The sequence below is a fragment of the Cenococcum geophilum genome, assembly GCF_001692895.1.
Source record: "Cenococcum geophilum 1.58 unplaced genomic scaffold K441scaffold_6, whole genome shotgun sequence".
Taxonomy (NCBI): Eukaryota; Fungi; Ascomycota; class Dothideomycetes; order Gloniales; family Gloniaceae; genus Cenococcum; species Cenococcum geophilum.
In genome coordinates this window covers 1,888,828-1,916,623 of record NW_027137564.1, presented here as the reverse complement: position 1 = coordinate 1,916,623, position 27,796 = coordinate 1,888,828, and the positions used below count along the sequence as shown (strand labels likewise).

The window sequence follows — 27,796 nt, the reverse complement described above, 5'->3', positions numbered from 1 at the left end:
CTGCAATTTACTGCTGGTCCGAATCATCTCCATTATTGCTCATACAAGACTTACACTTCCCACTAATGTCAGGCCTTTGAAGTCATCTTTGGAATAGTCCCCTAAAGCATATTCATTGCACCCCGAGTTCATGCAGCCGCTACTCATTCATTACTGCTGTGCTTGCACATATAACACCCCTGTCCCTTTCTCTGCTTCTGTCTTTTCTCAGAATCAAACCTGCAACCACGTAAGCCCGAGTTTCTTTGCTCTCTACACTCACTGACCTCTACATCATAGTGTGGGACCGTCTCTGTCGGCATCAACGCCCGAGGGAAGGAGGAAGAAAAAGCAGACATGCAGCAGGAGGAACTCTCAAGGCTTTTCTCCAACAGTCTCACCCTTTCCCATTCCCCGCCTCCTCCCCCACCTGAGTCGAAAGTAGAACAACCCCAGCAGCAAAAACAAGAACAGACTATATCCAAACAGCCCCAATCTCAACCTATCACTTATATCTCCCAACATTACACTCACTCTAGCCACGTTGTTCCGAAGGCGCAGTCTGCCCCCGTATCTACCCACATTGACACGTCAGAACTCGAAGCCATCTTCTTACGAAACAGCATCGACCCTACTCTCCTCTTCCCGTCCCAGATCACTCTTTTCCAGAACGCAGACAATGACCAGCGGTTGCGACTTCTAGAACTATGGCGGATATCGCCTCCAAGCTACGGTGGCCACGCTCTTGCTCGGGAGCTATATGACTGGCCACCCACAAGCTTGCAGCAGGAAGAGACAATGGCGAAGCTGCGCTATGAGCGGATGATGGAGGAGAAGGAAAGACAGGAGACCAATAACATTGTTGCTGCGGAAATTCATAATCATAATCAGGTCATGGACGAGTCAATGGATCATGAATCCGCTACCGTCCGAGCCGTTCCGGCATTCCTCTCCCCCTCCCCAGAAGAAAATCCCCAAAATGCCGAACCTTACATCCTTTCTGGCTATGAAGCACTCGCAAAGCGGGAATACGACCAGCAAACAGGATTACAAGAGCAGCGACTGCAAGAGTCCACTAGATATAACCAGGCGGTTGACCCAATATATAAAGCAACAGCAGGCATGTGGGAGAAGAGTGGGTTGCAAGATATGGAGAACCAGTATGGCGCATTTGCGCAGATGCGGGAGTATGGCGTTTCACCTCCGCAGCATTCCTTTGTGGGCTATGGAGACGATGATATGGTTATGTAAGGAGACGGTAGATACGCTGATTTGCTCAAAGATATATTTCTTTTGCTTTGGTGGACAAATGAGCGGAGGATTCCTTTTGATGCATAGATAGGATTGGTCATGTTTGAGGCAATGCTGAAATGAGAGTACGAGGGTTGGATACCTGTTGACTGTTGGGGATCACGGGGCATGCCTCTTGTGCTACGTCTACTTACTATGGCATGTATAAATGTTTCAGGGTGGCTTAGAATGTTTTTACTGCATAGTCTGCGGTTTGATGGGACGAAATGGAGTTTTGATGGATTCCATACTTGTGGGAATAATTTTGGGAATAATTTTGGGGTGAGAAGCAAGCATCCTATTTGCACGGCTCATTATGTCGTGCTTGATGGAAGATGTCTAGTGGTTTAATACAAGCGCCGCATCCTGCTCTGCAAAAATAGTTCAAGAGCTTCTATGCATTTAGCCTTTGTCTCTGCCTCCATACTTGACTTAAGACTCTCATATACTCCAAAAGGTAGTTTCCCATCAGTACAATCAATACAATCATTGCACCAACCTCTCAGTCCTGCCTGCCCTTCAGCAGCCTCTTCGTCACTTTGTCCTTTTCAATTATGTATACGTGCGCTCCCCAACCGGACAGTGCGTCTCTGTCGACCGCGTTAAGTAGCGCCTGTGAAATGGTCTCGAATAAATCTTCAGGGCCCTACATGTTCCAAAAGGTTAGCATAGAATCCTACGATCCTGATAATATGCTACCACTTTCCGTGGTTATCATGTTCAGCGCATTTTTTCAAGTATCTCACGTCCCCGACAGCTCAAAATGCTACAAGGAAGAAGATTCAGATATAGCAAACCAACATACCAAATCCGGTTCCCACAAACCCTCACAAGTACCAAATAACTGATCACTTGCGGTCCCACTGACAATGAAGTCCTTTGCGAAGTCAATGCATCCAATGCTATCAAATCCACAAATAAATGGTTTTCCCGTCGTGTGGTTGATCCCCGCAATCACCGGGCTAACAAAGTATGGGCCAAACCGCCTTTCGTACAGCGTGCTTGATACTAGATTCGCCATGCATGTACGCACTTTCTACAGCGTGCTTGATACTAGATTCGCCATGGTCTGAGGGCTAATGTTGCGCTCTTCTCGCAGCCGATACATATTCACCTTGTATCGGAACAGGTCGGACACGGTGGATACGTCGGTCGCGAGACCAGTAAGGCCTAGGTAGACGTCGCCGTAGGGGAAAATCTTTGGGAAGTTGTTTGAGACCGTAAGAGCTTGCATACCCAGACGTAGGTCACAGGCGATGGCGACGCAGTCTTTCCCCACCATGGCCACGCAGGCACCACCATCTTTAAGGTATTAGGAAAAAAAAAGGCGGAATTTGAGGAGTAGGGGCGTACTTATGCTGAAGGGTGAGGACTGTGATTTGATTAGCTCTAGCTGAAGTAGAGAGTTGGATAGCTTACCATGGCTGCAGCGAAGATTTTAGTGAAAATATAGGTGCAGCTTCGGGTGAGAAGGGGAGGTATGGAGATACCAGTGGAGGGGAGTCCGGATGGAAGAGGAGAGCTTGAGGGGTGTTAGATGGTGCTGTTGTTAGTTGTAGGTAACATCTCCTACGCGGCTCCCAAGCTCCCGTTTCTAAGCTCTCACGTGACCAAATGCGGCGTTCGGCAGTTTTCGACTTCTTCCTGCACTACCTCCTTCCATTGCCCACAATGGATCCTCGACAGCAGCATATACAACTTGCGAGTAGTCTTCCCAAACGGCTCCTCGACTTCTTTAGAAAATACCCGCCGCCAGCCCTCCTCCAAGGCACTCCCGCAACTACTTCTACAGCCACAGGAAACACTACAGTAACATCGACTACGCCTACAGACCCCAATGCCTCTGCCCCGGACTCTCAAGCATTATCATCATCAGAAATTTCCTACCGAAATCCCTTTCAACCACATAAACACTACGTAACAGGCCGTTGGCACTCGCCCGTCTTTGGCCTGCGACGGCAAGCTGACCTTGTCAAGCTCGCACAGCAGCATGGTGTTGTATCCTTATTACCTTATACGATAAAGTTACCAGGCGAGAGGGCGAAGAGGAGAGAGGAGCTTGGATTGAGGGTCAAGGGTACGGGTATTGGGCAGAGGGTGAAGGGAAAGCTGTGGGAGAGAACGCTGAAGGGGCGGTTGGAAGAAAGGAAGAAGGCTATGCTGGCTATGCCTGCTATGATTCAGGAATGGAAGCAGGTATGTGCGGTTTTTTCGTGCGGGAAGGTTGCACTAACAATAAGCCTACAGAAAGGACATGGCAGAGGGTGGAAGAAGTGGCCGAAATAGGGTTGTTCGCGATTTCTGGAGGCTTCTGTACCGATACTGGCCTGTTGTGTGCGAATTTGGATCTGCGCTGGCAGAGATGGTGCTATATTATATAGTTACGGCTGTGGAGACGAGCATTGAATCTGGAGTTGGGGACAGCGATTTGAAACTGTACAGGATTATGTATTATTTGGAAGGCAAATTAAGCAAAGATCGTATCAGCATCCACCAATAGTCATGACATCAAAGCTTGCTGTTGCAGGAAACTCGTTGTCTGACTCGCTCATGATATTTTTCAAAATATTGGCCTCGCTTGGCAGATCGCGACTTCAACAACCTCCAGACTTCTGTCCGCCTTCAAGTCCATAACACCACCTCAGACAAAATGGCAACGAACGACACAATACCACCCCCACCGCCCCCTGACCCTGTTGAAAGACCGGCTTCGCCACCGCCGCCACCGCCTGAAGCTTCTGTTCCTCCTCCGCCTCCCGAAGACGTTCCACCACCCCCGCCACCTGCTGTTGAAGCTCTGAAACCCCCCTCGCCTGTAGCTCCCAGACGAAAGAAGGGATGGGGCACGCCGAAGCCAAAGACGGAACCTCTCAGTATTGAGGAGATTCTGAAAAAGAAGAGGGAGGCTGACGCAGCTGCCGCCAAGGTGCGTAATTCCTTCACCTTCATCTTCCGCATGACTCTTTGTTCACACATCAATCTAGTGCACACCGAATATAGCTAACTTTTTAATTACCGTCTAGCCCAAGTTTCTTTCCAAGGCGCAACGCGAGAAGATCGCCCTCGAGAAGCGCGCGAAGGAGGTCGAGGAAGCAAAACGGAAGGCCGAGGCTGACCGTGCTGCTTCTTTGAATGGTTCATCACAGCAAAATGGGAATTCTATCAACGGCTCATCGCGACATGGGCCAAACGGTACCACTGCTAGTTCGAAGTCTACCATTCCAACAGCCCCACGAGCGTTGCGACACGGCGAGATTCCTACGGGACCAGCGGCAATGCGGACTGCACAACCAAACAGGGGCCATGATATGGCACCACCACCTCCCCCAAAGTCAGCCGATCAGAAGGCAGGCAAGAGACCGTCGCCGGAAGATGCAGAAGCTGCATTAATCCGGCAGCGGTATATGGGGGCAGACCAAAACCAATCCACATTTTCAGCAAAGAAGAAACGAAGAAGGACTACGGAAAAGAAGTTTAATTTTGAATGGAACGCCGAAGAGGATACTAGCCCCGACTACAACCCCTTGTATCAAGCGCGGGCCGAGGCGAATTTCTTCGGTCGAGGCAGACTCGGCGGATTTGCCGATGATGTTACTGACAGCGGAGCCCTGAAGTATGCCCAAGCATTAAAAGAGCGGGACCATGAAGCTGGATTCGCACGCGCGCAGGAGATGCTCGATATGGAGCGCAGAAGAAGGGAAGAAGGCGGTCGGAATACTCTTGAGAAGCACTGGAGCGAGAAAAGGTTGGAGCATATGCGGGAAAGAGACTGGCGTATCTTCAAGGAAGACTTCAACATTAGCACGAAGGGCGGCTCAATACCCAATCCTATGCGATCATGGAGCGAATCGGGTCTACCAAAGAAACTACTCGATATTGTGGATTCTGTAGGCTATACGGAACCATCTGCTGTGCAGCGAGCTTGTATACCTATCGCCCTTCAATCACGCGATCTTATTGGTGTTGCCGTTACCGGTTCTGGCAAAACAGCAGCCTTCCTTCTTCCACTTCTCGTCTACATTTCAGAACTGCCTCCTTTGAATGAGTCGACCAAGAACGACGGTCCTTATGCAATCATTCTAGCACCAACTCGTGAACTAGCGCAACAGATTGAGATTGAAGCTAAGAAATTTGCAACTCCTCTTGGCTTCACATGTGTTAGTATCGTTGGTGGTCACTCAATCGAAGAACAGGCCTATAACATGCGTGATGGCGCGGAAATTATCATCGCCACTCCTGGCCGTCTTGTCGACTGCATCGAGCGGCGCGTGCTTGTTCTCGGACAATGTTGTTATATCATCATGGACGAAGCCGATCGCATGATCGATCTAGGTTTTGAAGAACCCGTGAACAAAATCCTCGACGCCCTACCTGTGCAAAATGAGAAACCAGATACTGACGATGCCGAAAACGCAGCGGCAATGTCTCAGCATCTTGGGGGTAAAGACCGCTACCGCCAAACAATGATGTACACGGCAACCATGCCTACAGCAGTTGAGCGTATCGCCCGCAAGTACCTCCGTCGGCCTGCCATCGTGACTATCGGCAATGTGGGCGAAGCTGTCGAGACGGTTGAGCAGCGTGTTGAGTTTGTGGCCGGTGAAGATAAGCGCAAGAAGCGTCTGCAGGAGATACTCCAATCAGGCGAATTTCAGCCTCCAATTATCGTTTTCGTCAACATCAAACGCAACTGCGATGCTGTGGCAAGGGACATCAAGCACATGGGTTATACCTCCGTTACTTTGCATGGCTCTAAGACGCAAGAGCAGCGTGAGGCTGCATTGGCCAGCCTACGAAACGGAACTACGGATGTCTTGGTCGCAACCGACCTGGCGGGCAGAGGTATTGATGTACCGGATGTGAGCTTGGTGGTCAACTTCAACATGGCAACGAACATTGAGAGTTATACGCATCGTGTGGGACGAACGGGCAGAGCAGGAAAGAGTGGTGTGGCTATTACATTCCTCGGAAACGAGGATGCGGATGTGATGTATGTTCTCCTTTTCTTTTTCCTTTCTATTTATGCGACCTCCGCTCCTACTTTTCCATCTCTCTTCTTGAGCTTCTATGGCTCCCTTAACCACTTCAATCCCCGAGTCCACTCCTTCCCTCTTCGACACAGTTATTGTACAAGATCAATACTGACCATGTATGTGTTTAGGTACGACCTTAAACAAATGCTCATGAAATCCCAAATCTCCCGCGTTCCGGAAGAATTACGCAAGCATGAAGCCGCACAGCAGAAACGCGGTGGGCAGAAGAAAGTCGAGGATAGTGGCGGTTTCGGTGGAAAGGGTGGGGGCTGGTAATACGGTCGCCACTGTGGTGTGGACACCATACTTTCTAATGAGTGTAAGATTAGAATGGAGATTTTTGAATTTTCTACGAGGCCTCAGGGAATACTTCTTACCGTGACTTCTTTTAGCATGGTCGAGACTGCCACAAAATAAGTTTTCTCAGAGAAATCAGTAGAAAGACGATTCGTTTCTTCGGGAATTTGAAAGCCATGCCACGGAGAAAAAGGTAAAAAGCCCCCGAGACAAGCTATTTAGATATTGCCTGCTGCTGGAGCTCAATCGGAGTGACTCATCACACCCCTTTGGGCTTCAATTCTGAGTTCTGGTTCCCGTGCTTCATGCTTGACATTTCATTCAATGTTATGTTTGGCCATTTCCCTAGTCCGTTCCATCAAGCTGAAGCCCGTGTTTGCGGTACTTGGCAAATTAGTCCAATTGGTGACGACAAATCCCGGGTCATCCCATGAGGGCCCTTGGAATACCGTTCTCACACCAGACAAGCAAAATTCAGATCAAGCGTTTCCACACTTTTTTGATCCAAACAGGGCCACTAGCGATGTAACACATGCCGCCCCACTCCAAATTATTGAAACGAGAAGTTCGCGAAGACAGTCGAGATTAGAGAGGAGGTCGTGGCTAGATGAGTAAGTTTTGGTTCCTATGCTCTCCGCGGTTGGGAATTCGACAGGAGTCTTTTTTAGACTGACGCATTCGCACACCCTTCAAAGTTGTTTCGATGGTGTAGAGATTGGTGAATTCGACCGCAAGGACCCCGCAGTCCATCACCACAATCATTACGTTTATTGCGATGAGCTAGAACATGATCTTTCGAGAGTTCAGCCCTTCCTCCTTCACCGCAGTCGGGACCCTGGATTCGTATGCAATTAACCACATCAGCCAAATATAACTTATTATATACACTAGGTAGTAGAATGCACTTCTTAATTAAATTAATATCTTTTCTAAACTTACACAGCACTACTAAATGGATTCACCGGATTCTCGCTTACCGCCTTAGGAGTTCTAAGTAATCCTATTAGTGGCAGAAGTTTTTGCCCGTGCATTGAGATATTGCCGCAACAAAATATTTGGGCAGCAGTATTCGCATGCCTTTTCGGTGCATACACATGCGCCCAAATCAGGCTAGGTGCTTGCCTATAGGAGGCTAACGAGGCAAGGAGGGAAGAATCGCGGAAGATTTTAATCAGTTTAAACTGCTGAGACGGCGCAGGGGCAAAGGCTTGCGGTGGAGCAGTAGATGTAGTCGATTTGAGAAGCTGCAGTTGCAGTAGTTGATTGTGATCCTCCGCGTCCTCCTAGTCCTCCCGCACGTCCTCTTCCTCGCCCACGCCTTCGAGGAGGCTCCCAGTGTGGAGGATCACGCCGAGTTAATGTATCCTCGCGGTGTTTGAGGTTGCGCGCGTGGGCGATAGATTTTTTATAAGCACGCTAAACAGGCAAGCACTAGGCCTAATTTGGGGGCATGTATATGCACTTTGTAGAGAGCTCCGAAAGAGGCTTGTGGCATCCCTTAATCTTCGATAGACGATTCGTGTGCAAGGCCCATATGAATAAGCATACTAAAATACACCTAGAGTTCTTCTTTGTATGTTGGCTGCCATGGGCAGGTCCGTAGCTTTTCACCTGTATCGTTTGACCGGCAGCCCTACGTACTTATTTGTCTACTCTACTAGCTTATCTATAATCTTACCAGTAAAGAATTGACTGAATATAGCGAACGGGTCGTTTCGATCAAGTGGAAATATATTTGGGGTGCTATGGTCGTCGAAATCGTTAATATGCAAAAGCTCGAATCGGGCAGCTCCTATGGCTCGGGGGGTGGTTTTTTAACAATCCAATTTGGTGGAACGTTGTATTGAGTCGGTCGAACAAGATCTATATCATTGGAAGTACGATTGGAAGGCATGGTCGATGGTAATTAATTGATCAAATCTATATAGGCTATACAAGTAGTTTTGATTCTGGTGTTCTGCACCTGCTTGTAGAAGGGATAGGGGTAAACAATTTACAAATGTGCTCCTTACCGAAGCCCCAGAATTTGAAACACGTTGGCAGATCTGCATTCAACTAACGATGATCAACATTACTGCACCCACCGCAAAATCTGCACTCCGCATTGAATCTGACACTGCCAGCAGTGTTCTTCTGTACGTAAATAACCCAATGTAGCCCTCTCAAATTGAGCAGGCTGCTCACCAATCTTCTGCTGCACCGAAAGCTCACATGCCCCGCTCAATCTCTGTAAACAATCGCTACTCTAGGGCTACAAAAGAATAAACCAACGGCCTCCGTCCGCGGAAGCTTGCTCAATGGCGCATTGGAAACAACAGTTTTTCCCTCTTAACATCAGCTGTCGCTTCCACCGTCTCCTCCTGCTGCTGCGGCTTATCGCTATCAGAGCCCTCCATCTTGCAGCCGAATTGTTCGCCGTCAAACATATAACCAACCTTTCATCGAAGTCATGCCATTCATCTCCGTACCCTCGAACAGTCACGCAACTTGGATCCAATACAACACTTGTTATGTTATGGTCACATGACTGAGTTCGCCGAGCGAGCCACAAGGCACTGAATAACTCCGCATAGCCGGTGCGTCTCGTGAAATTGTTATTGGGGGTCGGCGTCCTGATAAGCCGTAAGGTTACCTTGAAACTATCTTCATCCTCACCATGGAGAGGGCGGCCCTGGAGAACTTGATCTGCGCATCTCAATGACGCCGTGTCACCACTATGCTCTTCGTACTCCCAATGACCTAATGTACCCTTGTCTGGACCGTCGAATATGGCATGTCGATAAACTTCATTCCGCCACGGCACGCCGATCGAAATTCAAATCTCCCAGAACTAATCAGGCTCGGGTCTATCATCTCCTCGAAGTTTCGAGTCTGGGGCTGAAGGAAAGTTCCAACATAAACGCTCCAACCGCGACTGCTCACTAAAGCAGGCGGCACATTACCAAGCGTGGTCGGCATAGCATGTCCAAGGAGTAAAAGCGCAATAGCATGATACCACGTGTATTCTCCTATGTCCAGGGGGTCGATGCCGTTCCATGTTCGGAGCTTGATTGCGAGGGGGTGGTCTTGCAAAGCCTCAGTTTGACAAATCAACGGGATTTTTTCACATGATCCTAAGTCTTCCACGTGGGCCAACGCCAGAATAAGAATAGCTAGAAGCCGTCCCACCTCGACTAACCTACGCCAGATGGTAACCAGATGATCCTGCTCCTTTTCTGACATTTCCGCTTTTCCAATGGAACGTTTGTACATTGCTAACAGTCGATTTGGAACGGGCAACTTTTCGTTCAACGGTGCTATGTCATAAAGGTTCAAATGTTGGTCAATGGTTTTCCTGTTCATTTTAATCCCCCCAAATACCGTACGGGTAGCGTCCAAAATCCTTGGTGTTGGAGTTTCAATCGGCGGCGAACGTTGTGTTTCGTATTCAAGCTGTCGATCGGAGTCATTCTCCAGCTCCTTCTCATACCCTGTAACGCGGTCTTCATTCTCAAAGAAATCGTCGTCATACAGCATTCCGTCATACTGATTGAGAGTAGTGCCTTTATCCGCGTCATCTCCATGTATGCTTGACATAGGACGTCTCAAAAACCGAAACCCAATGTTAATAGCGAAAGCGCACACCACATGCGCCATTTCTGCGACGACAGGCTCGAGGTCTTGAAACTCGCCCGCAGCCACGCTTGTGATAAGAGACCCTCCATACTCACATAATAGCTCTCTTCGAAGGATTTCGATTCTCATCGCGTCTGTGTCAGGCACAAGCCTGAATAGTTCATCTTTCCCATTTTCAATCACTGACATTAAAGTGATGGAAGCCGGCCTACCAAGCGGGGCACCAACTTCAACAACGACCTGGGCATTTCCAGTCCCAAACTGTTTTTTTAATGGCTCGAGACCGATTCCACCAGTCACATGATCATAAACAACCACGTTCAGCTCCAGGAGGTGGTGTGCCCATACAACTATCAGGGCGAGGCCATCGATATATGTCAGTTCAATTTGAATCATGCGGTCATCTGGGAGTTTCTGTACTAGTGGCAACATCATCGTGAGCCCACGTAGGATGAATTCCGGTATCGAAGAATGTTGCGGCTGTCGTGCAGTAAGTGTAGGACGCATGCCAAGTGTTTGTTCTACCGCAAGGAAAAACAGATTCCAATTAAAAGTCGTAGTCTGCTCTTGACATGCTTGAAGGGCGCCCCGGTCGAAGTAGGGTTCTTTTATGCGGTCCTTTAGTTATATAACCGCGAAGTTCTGCCAAGTTCTGCTAGTGCCGTAACATTACCCCCTCCTCTGCAAAAGCCTGCCCTTAGGCTTTATAGTCCGTATTATGCTTATGGGGCGTTTTTATCTTTATGTTCTTCCGGTAGCTTGTCGTCTTCGCTATACTAGCACTCTATCTACTCGTCTAGGTACTTTAGGGGTCCTAGTTTATTAGGGTAGCGGTTATAAAAATTTTAAAGCTTATAGGGACTGCTAATAAAGTTCCATATAGGGTACTAGGTAGGATTTGGGTTATAGCCTTTCCAACTAACGTGGTACTTTAGCGTTTTCCTTACTAGTTTATAGGCCAGTACTTCTTTAATTTCCTATTCGTTGTCGCCATTGACTTAAATCGGTAGGGGAGGTTTGTTCTTTTATCTAGGCAATAGGTTGTTTATAGCTTTCTATAGCTTATCCGGCGAGAAAATAGGGTGAACCTTAATTAAATCCAGGAGCTTTACTTTGTATAAGTTACCTATCTTCTTAAGGACCTTATATGGTCCCGCTATTTAATAGTCTAGCTTATAGCTAGGCCGTTCTGTCTTTTAGTTCTTTGTTATAACCCAGACCATATCGCCTACGGTAAAGTTAGGTTTGCGCCTATGCTTATTTGCCTGCTGTTCCATTAATTTCTAGGCCTTTTCTAGATTTATATGGGCTACCGTCTAGGCTTCCTTTAAGCGCTTGGCGTACTGCTAGGCTTCCTTATAAGACAGTTTCTCGCGTACGGTCTATGGTCCTTCTGGTCTATCCCAGTTAAAGCTTATTTAGGGTAAATACTCTATTTCTAGTTAGATAGGTGCAAATCCTATAAAGTTATAGGGTAGGGTTGCCTAGGCGTAGTTTATTAGGGGTAGTAGTTCGCCCTAGTTATCTTAGAAGTAGTTAATAAAAGGCCGAAGTCTTTAATCTAAATATTAATTTACAATCTCCATCTAGCCGTTTATCTAGGGGTAGTATACTATAGAGAGCTTTAGCCTAATACCTAGAATCCGGGTAAACTCGTTCTAGAAGGCCGATATAAATTATAGGCTATAATTAGATATAATAGTATCTAGTAGTCCGTAAATGCGGTAGATGTAGTAGATATATAGTTAGGCCGCCTCCTTAGCATTAATATTCTTATAATAGGGAATTAAGAATGGGCGCTTGCTAAAGCGGTTAACTAGAATTATAACTATATTATATCCGTCGCGGTCTATTGGTAGCTTATAGAAGTCTATAGAGATATACTGCTAGGGGCGGTTAGGTATCAGGAGAGGTTTTAATAGTCCTAGGGTTTTATTTTATGGAATTATAGATCTACGGCAGCTGTCGCAGTTCCATATATAACGGTTAATATCTATAACTATTCTGGGCTAGTAGTAGCGGTCACTAATAATTTTATAGGTCTTATTTTTTCTAGGGTGGGCCGTAGAGACCTAGGTATAAGCTTTAGTAATAAGCTAGGTCCGTAAGTTTTGTTCTTTAGCTACTACTAACCGTTCCTAGTACTTAAGTAGTCCGTTTTTAAGGGACTATAGGCTGGTAACGTTCTTTGCCTTTTTACGGTATTCCTATAGAGAGGGGGTTATTTAGTTGGCCTGTAGTAGTTTATTAATAAGGTTAAGTTTAAAGGAGTTAATAGGACATATCTCGGCGCCTAAGGAGTCTGTGCTTAGTTCTGCCCGTATCTAAGGGTTAAGGTATTTTAGTTGTAGTAGCGTCTAGGTCCGTAGTAAGATCTTTACAGCCGTCTAGTTATCTAGGTCTTACTCGCGCCTTATAAGAGCGTCCGCACGGTTTGTAGCGCCTAGTCTATATATAATTAAGAAGTTAAACTAAGATAGGGTATCCGCCTAGTATACCTGCTAGGCTATAAGGGCCTTAGTTATTATAAAGTATTCTAGGGCCTTATAATCTAAAACTACCTTAATCGGCTTAGGGGTCCCCTCTAGCTATACACGCCAGTGCTAAAAGCTAGAGATAATAGCTAGCATTTCTTTGTTATGGATGTAGTAATTTAGCTTAGCATCTATTATAGTTTTTAAATAGTATATAATAGGGTGCTACTCTCCGTCCGGTTACTTCTAGGAAAAAACACTAGCTATTACGCTATTTAAGGCATTAGTTTTTAGTATTAAGGGCCGTTCTGGGTTAAAATAGGTAAGTAGGGGAGCCGATACCAGCCGTTTCTTAAGCTTATTAAAGGCCTACCTATATATAGCGTTAAAGTAGAAGGGCTGGTCTTTTCTAGTAAGACGGTTAAGAGGCTAGGCGATTCTACTATAGTTCTTAATAAAGCGTTGGTAGAAGTTATAAAACCCTAAAAAGGATTATACCCCCTTTATGGTCCGTAGGGGTGCCTACTAGTTAATTACGGCCGTTTTCTTTAGGTTAGTTTTAATTCTATTTATACTAATAATAAAACCTAAGTACTTTGTATACTTAACACTAAACTCCGACTTCTTAATATTAACCTAGAGGCTAGCCTCGCGGAGCCGTTATAGGACTTTATAGACGTGCTCTTTATATTTTAGCTCGTTTTTGGAGTAGATTATAATATTATCTAAATAGGCCGTATAGAAATTATTAAGGTAGTTAAAGAGTACATTATTTATATACCGCTGGTACGTAGCTGGTCCATTAGTTAGTCTAAAAGGGAGCACTTTATATTTATATGTTTTGTAATAGGTCCGAAACGTAGTAAGATCTTTAAACCTAGGGTTTATCCTAATTTAGTAGAAGGCCTAGCGGATATTAAGCTTTATAAAGACCTTAGCTCTACTTATTCGGGCCAGAGTCTTATTAAGTAGGGGTAGCGGATAGCAATCCTTGCGGGTTATATTATTTAGCTTATAGTAGTTAATACAGAAGCAAAGTCCTCTATTTAGCTTTTTAATAAAGAAAATAGGTAAGGTAAAAGGGGCTTAGCTAGGCTTAATAAAGCCCTTATTTAGGTTATTAATAAGATACTGCTTTATAGCCTATAATTCGGTAATAGACTGCTTGTAAAGGGGGCTAAAGCTAAGGGTATTTTTTTTGCCCTGCTTAATCTTAATCTTATGGTTATACGGTTAATAAGGTAGAAGTATATTAGACGCTACTTTAGAGAATACGTCCTTGAATTTCTAGTGTTAATAGGGTAGCTTTTATTCTACTAGTTCCTTATTTATAAGCTTACTTTTTTATCCACTAAGCTTATTTCCCTTTTCCTTAATTTTTTAATTAATTTTGTATAAGCTCGTTATAAAGGCGACGGTATTAGGCTAAACTAAGTTCTAGTAGAATTCTATAGCACTAATATAGCAGATATTAACTAGTGGGAGGTCCGCTAGTTTCCTTATAGCCGTTTTCTAGACCGTATTTTGCGGTTTAGGGTTTATAATCTTTCTTAGCTCCTATTCTATCTTCTATAGGTTATCCCTCTAATCTATTAGTTTAGTGTAACGTCTAACGTCCCTTGCTATTCTTTATAGCTATATAGGGCCTAAGCTCTTTATAGGGGGCTTTTTTAGGTTACTACTAACTTCTTAGGTCTTTAATGCGGGTAGCGTAATATGGGTAGTCTGGGGGTAATATAGTATACAGATCCGTTGCGAATTAAGCTATATATCTTTCTTAAAGGCCTAGTCCCTACATATAGCATCGGCCTAGTAAATAGTATTAATCTAGGGCCGTATAAGGTTTTTTATTATAATGCTAATTTCTTTTATAAAGAAAGGGGTTAGGGGTAGGGTTTTAGGTTAGGTAAGCCATCTACTCTATATATTAAGCTATAAGCTTAAATAGGCTAGCTATTTTCGCCTTAAGATTATATTATAGCTACCTAGGTCCGTAATAAGGAAGGGGGCGTTATACTACCTTTATCCGTCAACACAGAGGTAAATCCGTAAAATAGTCGTAATAGGTAGTCCTATCCGCCCGTTATACCCGTAGATAGGAATTAGTTTAGGCAGTTCTTTAATAGGTATATTTAGAAAGTTAGCTAGCTTTATGGTATACTAGGTGTCTATTAAGGCAAAGGCATTTACTTTAGAGTTAGCTAAAGTAAAGGTTAAAACTTAGTATTTATTACGGAATAAAGTATAAGGGATAGTGTAGCTTTTTTTACTAACTAGCTAACTTAGATTAATATCTAATATATTAATCTCTTTTAACCCTAGAAAGGAGTCTTCCTCTAGGGTTTCTCTTTTTCCAACTCCGCGCTATCCTCCTAGATTAATAGAACCTTGTCCGCTTTTGCGTTTGTTAGGTAATCCTTTATATAGTAACCTTTCTATCCGTAAGAAAAGCAAGCTCCTTAATCACTAAGGGCCTATATATAGGGGTTGCTATATATAGGCCGAGCATTCGCCGGACCTATGGCGGGGCTAGCCGTATAGCTAGCTGCTAAATTAGCGGTAGGCTATATAGGTAGTGCTATAGGGGTTGCCGATCGTGCTAGGGCATTATAGGCCGTTCTTATATTGCTTATAGTCTAATTTAAAGGGTTTCTAGCTTTGTACTATTTAGCGTATACCTTAATTTAGTGGAGGCCTTAGTTAATAGCTAAGCACTAGTCTATAAGTTCCTTTAGCGTCTATATAGTAGTAAAAACTAGTAATACGGCTCGCTGCAGGTCTAGGGTAAGCTTATTAAATAGGTCTGGTATTAAATCTTCCTGGGGAATTCGAGCCTAGCCGGCTAGGTGCAGAAAGCGGGTCTAAAAGGCCAAGAAGGTCTCTATTATTTTTATATTTAGGCTTTTATAATTAAGTTAGGCGTTCTATACTTTAAAGGGGTCCTTATAAATAGAAGACAGGTAGATAATTATCTCTTCTTTAGAGAGGAAGGGCTCTACTAAGTCCTGTGCGTACCGCGGACGTAGGTGCGTCTATGCGTCCCCGCCAGTACGGCCGAAGACGTAGGCTATTTTAGCCTAAGTAGTAGGAAAATGGTCCGCATTAACTTTAAGCTTATCCTGCAATTAAAGCTTCTAATTATTAAATATAGGGTTAGTTTTATCTATAAGTAATAGGGGGTTCGCAACCTTTACGGACCGCGACAATACTAATGCTATACATTAGGCTAGAGCCTTAAGGACTATAGCAAGTCTCTAGGTGTCTAATAATTCCTTACTAGGCGTAAGGGGTTCTCTGGCTTTAAGCAGCTCTTAAAATTATTTAATTTTGGCATTGGCTGCTGCGAGCTCTACTTAGGAGTTTAAGTTAGTTACTGTTTTACTATTGGAGGTATTTAAGGGTCCTACGGCTGCTTTGCCAGCTACTGTATTTCTTAGCATCGTAGTACGGTTATTAGGGTAACCTTTAGTAGGATTCTATAGGGGTTCTGGTCTGTACATATTCTATAAATCTTATTATTCTTTTCTGTTCTTTTAGTTCTGGTAATATTCTTTAGGTCTAATTCTATATTCTATTCTAGTTTATGGTCCGTAGATATATTTAAGTTTCTTCTTAGGAAGAAAGGGTAGTTAAGCTTTAGATAATATTAGCGACTTAGTTAATTAAGGCACGAGTACGGCAAGAGGGACGCGTAAGCCTATATAATTGGTAGTCTATAAACGAGGATCTAAAGCTAGAGAAAGGAAAGGAGAAGAAGAGCAGCGCCGGTTGAAGTAGGGCTCTTTTATACGGTCCTCTAGTCACGTGACCGCGAAGTTCTACCAAGTTCTGCCAGTGCCGTAATAGTAATAGAGCTGCGAGAAGCATTCTAAAACCTTTTTAAAGCTATACCTATAACGGTAAGAGGGAATGTATTTAATATAGACTACGTAGGAGAATCTAAAGAGGATATCCTAATTACTAAAGGTATAAAAGGAAGAGGGAATAGCTAATCTTATAGCCGAAAAAGGGTAGGGATAAACTTAATTAAAGAAGAGACGTCTTTTTCTAAAAGGTCGAAGAACCTTAAATGCCTAGTATGCGATATAAGGGGATATACCCTCCCTAACTATTAGTATCTATTTAAGAGTAAAAGGCCTAAGGGATTTAAAGCTGTAGGTATATATATGAAAAGGGTACTTATAAAGGTAGAGCATAATAAGGATCTAGCTACTTAAGTAAAATAACTTAAGCTTAAGGATAATAAAGCTTAATAGTAATAGGATAAGTGTAACGGAACCTTGTAGCTTGAACTACGGTGGGTTCTATTAATAGGCTAGATGTGTAGAAATAGATAAGTTAACAACGTAATAATAACTGGTGGAGTGGTTGCCTAATAGATTAACTCTAATTATATTCTAAGAATTACTATAAGGAAGGAGCTATCTAGGTAGGGACTAAGGGTCCTTAAATACATAACCGTACTCCTAAGAAAGTCATTACTCTATCTACTCTGTCTGCTTTATTCGCTTTATTATAGATCTCGCAGATTATATAGATTATATAGATTACATTACGTAACTCTACTTACTATTTCTCATCATATGGTTTTACGGGTTTTATCCTAGACCGTGCTTATATTAACCAACTAGCTTCTTCTAACTCTTCTCTAAGTAGTTATAATATTATACTTAAAGCGTCCGTAATACTATCTCCCTCCTCTTTATCTTTGTCCTTAAAGATACCTAGTATCTCTAGGTTATTTACTAGAGGTATAATATCCGTCTAATTAATTTAGTTAATATCGTTACTTATTATACCTAAAGCACCTTCTTCTTCTTCTATAGCTCGTCGGTCTCGTACCATCGCTATAATATTATCTCTTAGTAAGATAATGCCATTTCTATATTCTCATTATGCGAAAGAGGGGTTAGTTTACGTTATATTAGTAAGTCCTTCTTCCTAGCAACTATCCTCTTATTTAGAGTGCACTAAGGCAAACGTTTAATTGTCTTGTGATATTTATTCCGTCTCTAACGCTAAATATACGCGTTTTATTACTCTAAATAGTCTTTAAGTTCCCTAAGTAATTTATTATAGGGTTTTATATTTAATTTACTGCTGCAAGGCTTAATAATAAGCTCTTTATTGCCCTTACTAAACTTTATCGTTCCTATAACGCTAAGAAAGAGGCTGCTAATACTTAGCAACGCACTCTTAACTCCCGTCTTACTATATCTACCCGGTTAATCCATCTTAAAAAAGTTCGTAAAAAGGTTTGTTTTAAGGAGTAGAAGCTTATAAAATAAGGTTTATAGGAACTTAGTAATAAAAGAACAGATTCTCTTCTAATAGAGAAGAAAACAACTCTAAGTAGTTCGGCAATCGTTCTTCCTATATTCCCCTTAGGTGGTTTATTTTTTAACAATTCTTCTTTATTAATGCTGCCTAACCTTTTCTCTTCTAATACTTTTATACCTTTTCTATAGCATTCTTTAAATTCTCTAGTAGCTCCTAGGTAGTCTTATTATAGCCTATTTACTTTACTTTATACTATATTTTATTATTAACGTCTTTATAACTAATAATCTTTAAAACTTACTATTTATCCTCTTCTTGCCCTCTATACGTGTCTGCTTTATAAACTAGTAGCTTAATATTCCTATATACTAGCTCTAGCATTATAATATACTATATAGGGTAGATCTTTATTTTAGCTAGTAAGTTTAACTTAAACATAACTAATAAAATCCTCTTTATAATTTTAAAAGGTCCTAGTCTAACATAATCTAACTTCTTACTTAGTTGTTAACTTTTAAAATTTTTATATAGTAGCTACACTTTATCCCCCTCCTTAAGATCTAGTCCCTCAGATCTCTTAGCGTCGTAGTACTTTTTTATTCTTTACTATACCACCTTTACTATCTCCATAAGGTTTATATAAAGATTTATTAATATCTTTATTCTTTACTTAGCTATACTACTCGTTTTTTTACTTATTATAGTAATAACGATATTCTTAGTTTATATCCATAATTCGCCTTAAATAGTAATATTCCTATTCTTTCTTAAGGTGTTATATTATATGCGAACTGCGTAATTAGTAATAATAATACCTAATTATTCTGTATATAATTAATATAGTATTTTAGGTACTATTCTAGTATCTAATTTAATCTTTCTATTTAACCATCTGTCTGCGGATAATATACGGTAAAAGTTACTACTTAAACTCCTTGCTCCGCTAAAAATACCTTTTAAAATACTACTATAAATCTTAAATCCCTATCTAATATAATCTTACTTAGTGCTCTATATTTTATAAATACTTCTTTAATATAGATTCTAGCGACATCTTCTACTAAGATTTCTTCTATGCATACTATAAAGTATCCCTACTTTATTAGCTTATCTACTATTACTAGGATTATATTATAATCTTATCTAGTAATAGGATCTTTTAACTTTAGTAACTTTATAATAAAGTCCTATAATATAACCTCCCATAGTCTCTCTAGTATTTTAATAGGTTATAGCCCTCTATATAGCTTATATCTTGCTAGTTTATTCCTTTAGTAATTTAGGTATTCCTTTATAACTTACCTTACTAGTCCCTAGATTTTATTAATAATATACTCCTCTTAAAGTCTTAATACTAAGCCTATAGCTCTATTATGTCCTTAAGTTAGTCCCTTATAAAATAACTTAATAAATTCTTTTGTAATACTTCTAGGCACGTATGTTACTTCTCAGTTTTTATACTACTCTAAGTTTAGATCCTCTACCTATACGTCTTAAATCTTTTATAACTAGTTACTTTTTAGTAATTTATAGGTCTAACTAGTTTCTCTTATTACTATAATCTTTGGATAATTATATCTAATTACTCCATCTATGTTTTTTCGCAGTAAAGCCCCTAATGGCTTCTTATTATTTTGTAGTTTAGCCTTTTTACTTAAAGCATCTGCCCGTATATTATCTGTACCCTTAGTATACTAAATCTTAAAATAGTATTCTATAAGCATCTCTGCCTATTTAACTTATCTTTAGTTAAGTTCTTTTATTATTAGGAACCCCGTTAGGTTCTTATAATCCGTCTTAACTATAAATAGTTTCTCTATGCCTTATAAGAATGCTCTTTATTTCTAAAGTGCTGTAACTATACCTAATAACTCCTTGTTATAGATATTATAGTTTAGTTCTAGTAGTATTATCTTTTAACTATAGTATACCACTAGGTGCCATCTATTTTTATATTTCTATAGAAAGTATACCCCTAGTGTAAAGTCTAATACGTCCGTTTTAACCACTGTCTCTAGTTTTAGTTAGTAGATTTTAAGGATTAGGCTTTAAGTAAATAACTCCTTAACCTCCTTAAATAGTTTTCTTTACTCTTTTCTTTATACCTAAAGTTCTTCTTTCTTTATTAACCTTATAAATAGCTTAATATCCTTTAACTATTAAGCTATAAACCTTCTGCAGTAATTACAAAACCCTAGAAATAACCTTAACTATATAACGTTCTTTAATTCTTACCAATTTACTATAGCCTTAATCTTCTTTAGATCTATACTAAGTTGGCCTAGTTTAATAATAAATTTAACAAAATCTGTCTTCCTAGTAAAGAATTTATATTTCTTAATTACTACTAGCATCTGTTTTTCTTATAGTCTCTTTAAAACCTATTTAATATATTCTCCGTGCTCCTCTTTACTTATTAAGTAGATAATAATATTATTAAGGTATACTATAATAAATTTATCNAANTGTTCNCTTAATANATTNTTAATNCNTTTNNANAANGTTGCTNGTATATTTATAAGCCNNAACTGCATTACTAATAGTTTATATAGTCCTTCCTTTAACCTAAAGGCTACCTTTTATTTATCGCCTTCCTTAATCCTAATTTAATGGTACGCCCATTTTAAATTTATCTTCGTAAAGATTTACACATTACCGATCCTATCTTAAATTTCGCTAATTAAGGGTAAATGATATCTATTCTTCCCAGTAATACTATTTAACTATCTATAGTTAATATATAATCTAAGTTTCCTATTTTTCTTTAGTATAAATAGTACTAGATAACCTACTAATAACTATAATAGTCTAATATATCCCTTTTATAAGTTCTCCTAGATAAACTCTTTTAGTACTCTCCCTTCTTCTTTAGTAAGCTTATAGATTAGAAAGAACCTTAAACTTACTCCTAGTTCCAATTCTATCTTATAGTCCTATACTATATACTTTAACAGCTTCTTACTTTTTAGTAACCATAGTTTCTTACCGTACTTATAGTATCTCTTTAGTATATAGCTTAGTCCTTTATCTATTTCTTTATAGGTTGCTCCTACTTAGTACTATACTATCTTAGCTTATTATTACATTTTATAGTATTAAGTATCTCTAATATTAACCTAACCTATAATCTAATTAATCTTTAAATTGTATTTCTATAACTAAGGTATTTCTAATACTGCCTTATTATTTCCTAATGGTAATATATTAAAAGACATTTTAATCTATCTCCCTTTAATGGTTATTTAAATAGGTCCTATTTTAAGATTAATAATGCCTCCTTTATAGGCTATTAGATCTCCTAAAATTGTTACTAGTAGATATAGGTGCTCTTTCTATCTATATAGTAGCCCCATCCTTTTAACTATTACTAGTAAGATATAGTTCCTTATTACTCTACTATCTACTAGCGCTTTAAACTGTTAATCTTACTATTTAACTTATAAATTTAGGTGTTATTCTTAAATTCCTTTAAGGGTCTAAGGCTCTACTACTGGCTCCCTCTAGTTTTATAGGCCTCTACTTTTCCTAACTATTAGCTGCTAGTGTAAGGGTTATTTTGGCCCTTACTCGGCTGCATCGCCTAGGGGCTCTTAGGGGTCGCCAAGGCTAGCCTTCGGCTAGCCCTTGGCACCTCCTTATAAGCACCTCGGGCTTGCAGCCCTTCCCTCCTCATCGGTTCGTCTCTCTTCGTACGAGGCTATTGCCTACTCTTTACCATATCGTCCTCTTCCATCGACTCCCTATGTGACTCATGCTCGGCTTGCCTGCTCCCTACCGTACACCCTGGCAATACTGCCTCACAGCTAGCTCTTAGTACACTTAACTTATTCTTTAGCCAATGCTTTATTTACTTTTTGTCCTTAATATACTATAGATATATATTCTTTAGGTATTTCCACCACTATTATCCATCTAAGTATTCTTCTATAAAAAATCTTCCTAGTTAAAGTATTAAGTCTCCTAACTCTTAAACTTCTACTAAATACCAGCTGTGTATATACTTAGCATTTTTATATTATTACTTATTTAGCGCCTAATATATCCTTATAAAGTATTTCCGGTTTTTTTCTTTTAGATTTTTGTGCATCTTATATATATTATCTATATATACAATCCATAAAAGCATATAGTATACTAGGTGCTTTAGGTTAACTCTTAACTTATCCTTATCCTTAAGTTTAAACCTTTATTATATTAATCTAAACGTTATAATTTCATTCGCGGGTACTAAGATACGTCTTTCGCTTCTTTAGTCCTCTAATTATTTCTTTAGATCTTTTAATGTTATAATTAAGGCTCCCTTAATATAATTTATTACCTTTTCCGTAATTAGGTGGTCTTAGATAACTTTCTTATCCAACTATATATAGAAATCTTCCCACTTATCGTTATATCTCTACCTATACTATTTTTAGTATAGCTGCTAAAGTATATACGGTCTATTTATAAGGAAGTATCTTCTTATTACTATATCATAACAGCCCTTTATATGCCATTCTTCGAACCTAGTTAAAATCCCTAAATCCTCTTTATTTTCCAGTTTAGTAAGCCACTTAGCTCTTAGCGTGCCTGCTCTTAGCCTATTAGTAATTCTTTATACCAGTGCTCTGTCTTATATATAACCTATTATACTAAATCTTATATTTAGTCCTTATTTATACCATACAAAGATTCTTACTTTAAATTCATTTGTGGTTTCCTAGTACTTGCGTCTTATAGTTAGATTCTTAAAGTCTTCTTACTTCTTAATCGTGGTATTAACTTTTTAATCTTTAGGCTAAACACTATATTCCCCTAGTAAATCTTCTAGGTTTATATATTTGTCTCCTAGTCTAACTACTGTTTATATTACAGATTCTCTAATTTATAGTAAAGTTTCTTACTTCTTGCTTATGGGTGTCCTTATTTATACGCCGAATTCTTAATCCCTTAGATTCTTTAATCCTAAGCTTACTTCTTTTTTAAGCTACGCTCTAGCCTTAGTTTAACTAGGCTTTACTAGTATTCTTATCTCATCTTAAGAGTCTTAAATCTTACTTATCTTGTCTTAAGAGTCTTATGCCTTTAGGAAACTTTGTCCTAAGCTTATTTATATATTGCTAAACTAAGCTATTGCTCTACTCCATCGGTTATCGTCTATTATAGGTCCTTAAGCGTGCCTTATCTTATCTTAAGAATCTTAGTCATCTCTTATCTCGTTTAGAGAATCTTAAGCCTATAGCCTTTTGCCTTTATTAAGTAGTAAGCTAGCACTAGCAGTTATTTACTTACTTAATCGCCTATAGATATTACTCCTTCCGTCTTATAAAGCAATGGAAATCGTATCTAACGGTGTTATAATACCCGTTACTAAACCTTGCTCTATAGCGGTCTTAGTCTCTACTTCTATTACATTATTAAGGTTTAAATACTCCTAGTTAGTTCCTTTCTTTCCCTTGTTGCTATTAATTAATAAGTACTCTAACTTTATTATTATTATTGCTAATCTTTATCCATATATTACTGTAATATCTTAATCTAGCTTATAGAGTTAATCTTATTCTTTATCTAACTCTATAGTTCCCTTAAGTCCTCTTAACTCTAGCTCTTATAGCTAATAGCTTACGCTATACTTAGCGTCTTTATAAACTTAGCATGCGTTATTATAATAAAACGTAAAACTTTAGATTAAACATTCCTTTATTCCTTATAGTACACTATTATCTTTTTATACGTATATATTATATACTATTAGTCTAGTTCCCTTTACTATATAATAATTCTAACCACTTTTATAATCTCTAGTAAAATAACCCTATTTTCTATAATTTATATAAGCTCCGTCTTTAAACCATTACTTTTACTATAGAGTCCGCTTAAACGTCTTCTGCTACTAAGATCCTTAGTTTAGCCTATGCTCCTTAGTTCTTTAATTACTTAATTCTTAACTTCTAGGTTTCTATAGTTGTTTTCCCTATCTCTTATAGGTTTCTTTAGTACTACTTAGGTCTATTAGCTCTGCGCCATACTATAGTTTCTAACTTAGTTTTAGTTATTACGTACTCTACGTCTTATATAACTATAGAACTCTATCCTAGCCTCTCTTAGTCTGTTCCCTTTAGAAGATCCTATTATTAATCTTAATCGCTTAATTTATTAATTCCCTTAGGGTATCCGTATCTTTTATTAGAATAATTACGTCCTAGACTTTTACTTTAAGTCCCTATTTATATTATACTATAAGCGCCTTATTATTCCACTTAACTTATATAGCTAATATCTAAAACTATATTATGTATTTAATTACTAAGGTTTGTTACGTTAAGTCTTAAAGCTTCCTTTTTACTATTATTATTACTTCTGGGTCCCCAAATATTTATATTAATTATCCTATAAATCTAGCCTAGTTTAAGAATATAAACCATACGTCTTAGTTTATAGTTGTTATTCCGTTTACTTATATTTCCATAAAGTAAGATTTAAACCACTTAAGTGCCCTTTCTATTAGGAATAATCCTACGTACGCTACTTAATCTATAGGTGTTAGCAACTTGGCTTTTTCTTATAAAACCTTAAAGTGCATTTATATAAGGAATCCTTTAAGCTTTAATCTTTCTCCTAAGAATCGTTCAATTAATGGTAGCTTAATCTTTACTACACCTATCCCATTAATTTTATTTTTAAGCGTTATATTATTTTCCATTAACTAATTAACTATCTCCTATAGCTGTTTTACTATTATAGGTTGTTGCGAGTTAGTGTCTACTATACTAGTGTTATTACCTAATCTTAAAGTAGTTACCACCGTTAATGGCGTTATGGTGGCTGCTTTTGGTGGTATATTATTTAACTTATTAAACTATAACCGTGGTAGTAATTATATAACGGAACCTTATAGCTTAAACTACAGTAGGTTCTATTAATAGGCTAGGTATATAGAAATAGATAAGTTAACAACGTAATAATAACTAGTGGAGTGGTTGCCTAATAGATTAACTTTAATTATATTCTAAAAATTACTATAAGGAAGGAACTATCTAGGTAGGGACTAAGGGTCCTTAAATACATAACCATACTCCTAAGAAAGTCGTTGCTCTATTTGCTTTGTCTGCTCTATTTGCTCTATTATAGATCTTATAGATTATATAGATTACATAGATTATATTACGTAACTCTGCTTACTATTCCTCGTTATATAGTTTTACGGGTTTTATCCTAGACCGTGCTTATATTAACTAACTAGCTTCTTTTAACTCTTCTCTAAGTAGTCGTAATATTGTACTTAAAGCGTCCGTAACAATAAGAGTTAGGAGATAGTTAAGATTAAGGAAGAAGCTAATGCGATATTCCTAGAATTGTGTTATACTGGTTAACTCTATCTACTAAAGCTATTAACTATTCTTAACTTAGGAACTACTCTCTATATCTTTAATAACCTCTCTTATTTCTATAACTTTAGGAAAGCTCTAAGACACGAATATATTATCGCCGGTAGCTTAGAAGTGCCTATACTAGGCTATAGTGATATTACTATCTAAGTTATAAAACTAGACAAGAGTAAGGGAAACCTACGTCTTAAAGACGTTGCCTTTTATACGGACTTTAATATAAATCTAGTATTATTCCATCTACTTTAAAAATAAGGGTACTACTAGGATAATAAAGGAGATAATAATAATAATAATAATAATTCATTGCTTAACGTCTGATACGGATCCTACATGGCCCACGCAGACTACTCCGTCACAGGGGGGAAAACTTATGTATTTACAGGAAGAAAACCCCTGCAGTTTGGGGGAGGAAAAACCCTATGAGCTACCTCAGTCGGATGAAAAACCCCGATTTGCTATGTCCGTATATAGCAGCGGCCCTACAGGCCTACGGCTACGTCCTATACCGCCCTCCTTAGATTGTTTGAACTCCTTAGGAACCACTGCTTCCTTCTCCAGCTTATCCAAAGCTGGGGTTCACTACGTCCCAGCTAGGCCTTGCCGATCAATCGCCGTGTACTTATTGTTATTTCTCCCATATCTTAACCGTCCCCTATATGCTATCTCTTGTTTAACCATTGCCATATACACTATGCCTTCCTCCCCCCTAAGGCCTATCGAAGGCGTAAGGGGGATTTATCTATAAACTACCACTACACTATACTATAAGGCGAGCGGGACGTGTATACCTGGGTATCTTTTATACCTAGGCCCTAGTTACTAGGCCCTCGCCAAGGGTCACCACTCCTTAAGAGGAGATAGGAAAACCGTATGGTGTTGTCCAGGCTACTAGGTTTTTTTTTTGGTTAGGTAGTTATATATTAACTAGTAATATAGTAGAGTTTAATATACCTACTTATTTAGGCCTCTACCCCAGTTTTCTAGTACTTTGGTCCTAATCTATAAGTAATTAGCTGCCACTACTAATTACGGGGAGTTTCACTAGTTCTTTTGGATATCTTATAACGGTATTACCTAAGTACTAGTCTACCCCCTAGTAGTCTATATAAGAGTTTCCTCCTAGAGTTAGTACGCTTTTATATGGCTTAGGAGCCTTCTATAGTCTCTAGTTTTACGCCTTTCTTTATTATTTCCGCCGGCGTGGGTATAAGCTGCCGTTTCTAGGGGTCGTAACTCCCATCTTTACGCCTACTAACGTAATCCTATGGGGGCGTTGTAGCTGCATCCTATAATATAGTTGGGTATACCTTCTACGGACGAGGCTAAGCCACTACCTTTCCTGCCTAAGTAACTCCTATTTACTCCTTAAGTATATTTTACTAGTAAGCCGCCCTAAAGGTAAACAGTTCCGTCTATTAATATATTAACACGCGTATCCGTTCTCTTAAGCTATATAATAGTTTCTCTAGCTAGGGTATAATCCTACCTGTTTACTAGGTGCACTAAAGGTCAGAGCCTAGTTAAGGGGTAAGGTCCTTAAAGCTAGCAGTAGCTACTATATACTACACCCCGTGGGAAGCCAGTAGTAATATAGGGGCGTAATACCCTATATACTACTAGTTCCCGTTTTACATTGCCTATAGAAGTCTTCTTATAATAGGCCAACCGTGTCTTATAGGAGGGGGGCTATAGAGATACTAGGTCCCGCACTAAACGACCTACTTTCCCCCCTCCTACTAACTAAGCTTATGTCCCCCCTTTTTATAAGCTAGCCTATATCTCTAACAATTAAGTCCTTATCTAACTGGCCTATGTTTCCCCTACAGCCTCCCCCATATATATATATTAGGTTACGTACACCACGCCTATTAAGACCTTCCTATAAGTCGCCTTATATATATACACATTAGGTTATATACACTACGCCTATTAAAACCCTCCTAAAAGTCGCCTATAAGTTAACTATGGGTTAACTATAAGTCGACTAAGTTATACGCCATAGGGCCGTTAAAGCTGGCCTGTGTTTCCACTACCTAGAGCTTTACCTATATTTCCACCTTATTAAGCCATCTAGTCGCCGTTACATCGCTATTACGTTACTGTCGTCTAGGTTACGCGCACTACGCCTATTAAGACCCTCTTCTAAGTTACCTAGGTATACCGGATACCAGATAGGCCCTTATAGAGGGGCCTTAATAAGTTTCGTATAAAGTATCTGCAACGCGTTAACCTTAATAAGTTCTTATAAAAAGAGGTTCCCTATACCCTCGCCGTATCCTTTTAATCTTAGAGCTCGTGCAAGCCTAAAAGTGTCCTATTATACGCCTAGGGCGCGTCTACATTAACTAGCTAAATAAGGCCAGTTTTAGGCCTGGTTATAAGCCAGGTAGTTATACATCGGGCGGTTTTCATATCCCAGTTTCCCTTAATAGCCCCCCTAGATAGTATGGCAGGAGCC

General features: G+C 39.8%; 8 protein-coding genes across 8 annotated transcripts; 6 read left to right on the top strand and 2 right to left on the bottom strand.

Annotated features, from left to right (window-relative positions):
• Positions 1–130: 130 nt before the first annotated feature.
• Positions 131–1,230, top strand: K441DRAFT_541848 (uncharacterized protein; the record flags this gene model as incomplete). Its single annotated transcript, XM_067642668.1, has 2 exons — positions 131–229; positions 280–1,230. The coding sequence occupies 2 exons, from the start codon at positions 131–133 to the stop codon at positions 1,228–1,230; spliced, it is 1,050 nt and encodes a 349-aa protein (XP_067508137.1).
• An 84-nt stretch (positions 1,231–1,314) lies between these two features.
• Positions 1,315–1,722, top strand: K441DRAFT_289705 (uncharacterized protein). Its single transcript, XM_067640974.1, has one exon. The coding sequence runs from the start codon at positions 1,399–1,401 to the stop codon at positions 1,618–1,620; it is 222 nt and encodes a 73-aa protein (XP_067508136.1). The 5' UTR covers positions 1,315–1,398; the 3' UTR covers positions 1,621–1,722.
• A 49-nt stretch (positions 1,723–1,771) lies between these two features.
• Positions 1,772–2,551, bottom strand: K441DRAFT_684670 (N-terminal nucleophile aminohydrolase; the record flags this gene model as incomplete). The annotated part of the gene is made up of 3 exons (XM_067651806.1): positions 1,772–1,915; positions 2,075–2,270; positions 2,310–2,551. The coding sequence occupies 3 exons, from the start codon at positions 2,549–2,551 to the stop codon at positions 1,772–1,774; spliced, it is 582 nt and encodes a 193-aa protein (XP_067508135.1).
• Positions 2,550–3,796, top strand: K441DRAFT_703208 (mitochondrial 54S ribosomal protein mL59; the record flags this gene model as incomplete). Its single annotated transcript, XM_067653460.1, has 3 exons — positions 2,550–2,561; positions 2,956–3,465; positions 3,517–3,796. The coding sequence occupies 3 exons, from the start codon at positions 2,550–2,552 to the stop codon at positions 3,553–3,555; spliced, it is 561 nt and encodes a 186-aa protein (XP_067508134.1). The 3' UTR covers positions 3,556–3,796.
• Positions 3,797–3,919: 123 nt separating this feature from the next.
• K441DRAFT_542331 (putative DEAD/DEAH box helicase) lies at positions 3,920–6,578 on the top strand (the record flags this gene model as incomplete). Its single annotated transcript, XM_067642683.1, has 3 exons — positions 3,920–4,195; positions 4,293–6,259; positions 6,431–6,578. The coding sequence occupies 3 exons, from the start codon at positions 3,920–3,922 to the stop codon at positions 6,576–6,578; spliced, it is 2,391 nt and encodes a 796-aa protein (XP_067508133.1).
• Positions 6,569–7,506, top strand: K441DRAFT_653905 (uncharacterized protein; the record flags this gene model as incomplete). The annotated part of the gene is made up of 2 exons (XM_067647608.1): positions 6,569–6,612; positions 6,680–7,506. A coding segment is annotated over exon 2 (287 nt), but the record flags the coding sequence as incomplete, so codon positions are not given.
• A 1,292-nt stretch (positions 7,507–8,798) lies between these two features.
• K441DRAFT_289640 (uncharacterized protein) lies at positions 8,799–9,234 on the top strand. Its single transcript, XM_067640973.1, has one exon. The coding sequence runs from the start codon at positions 8,897–8,899 to the stop codon at positions 9,128–9,130; it is 234 nt and encodes a 77-aa protein (XP_067508131.1). The 5' UTR covers positions 8,799–8,896; the 3' UTR covers positions 9,131–9,234.
• Positions 9,235–9,338: 104 nt separating this feature from the next.
• Positions 9,339–10,721, bottom strand: K441DRAFT_674196 (uncharacterized protein; the record flags this gene model as incomplete). Its single annotated transcript, XM_067650724.1, has 1 exon — positions 9,339–10,721. One exon carries the CDS (start codon positions 10,719–10,721, stop codon positions 9,339–9,341), a length of 1,383 nt encoding a protein of 460 aa, XP_067508130.1.
• Positions 10,722–27,796: the final 17,075 nt, after the last annotated feature.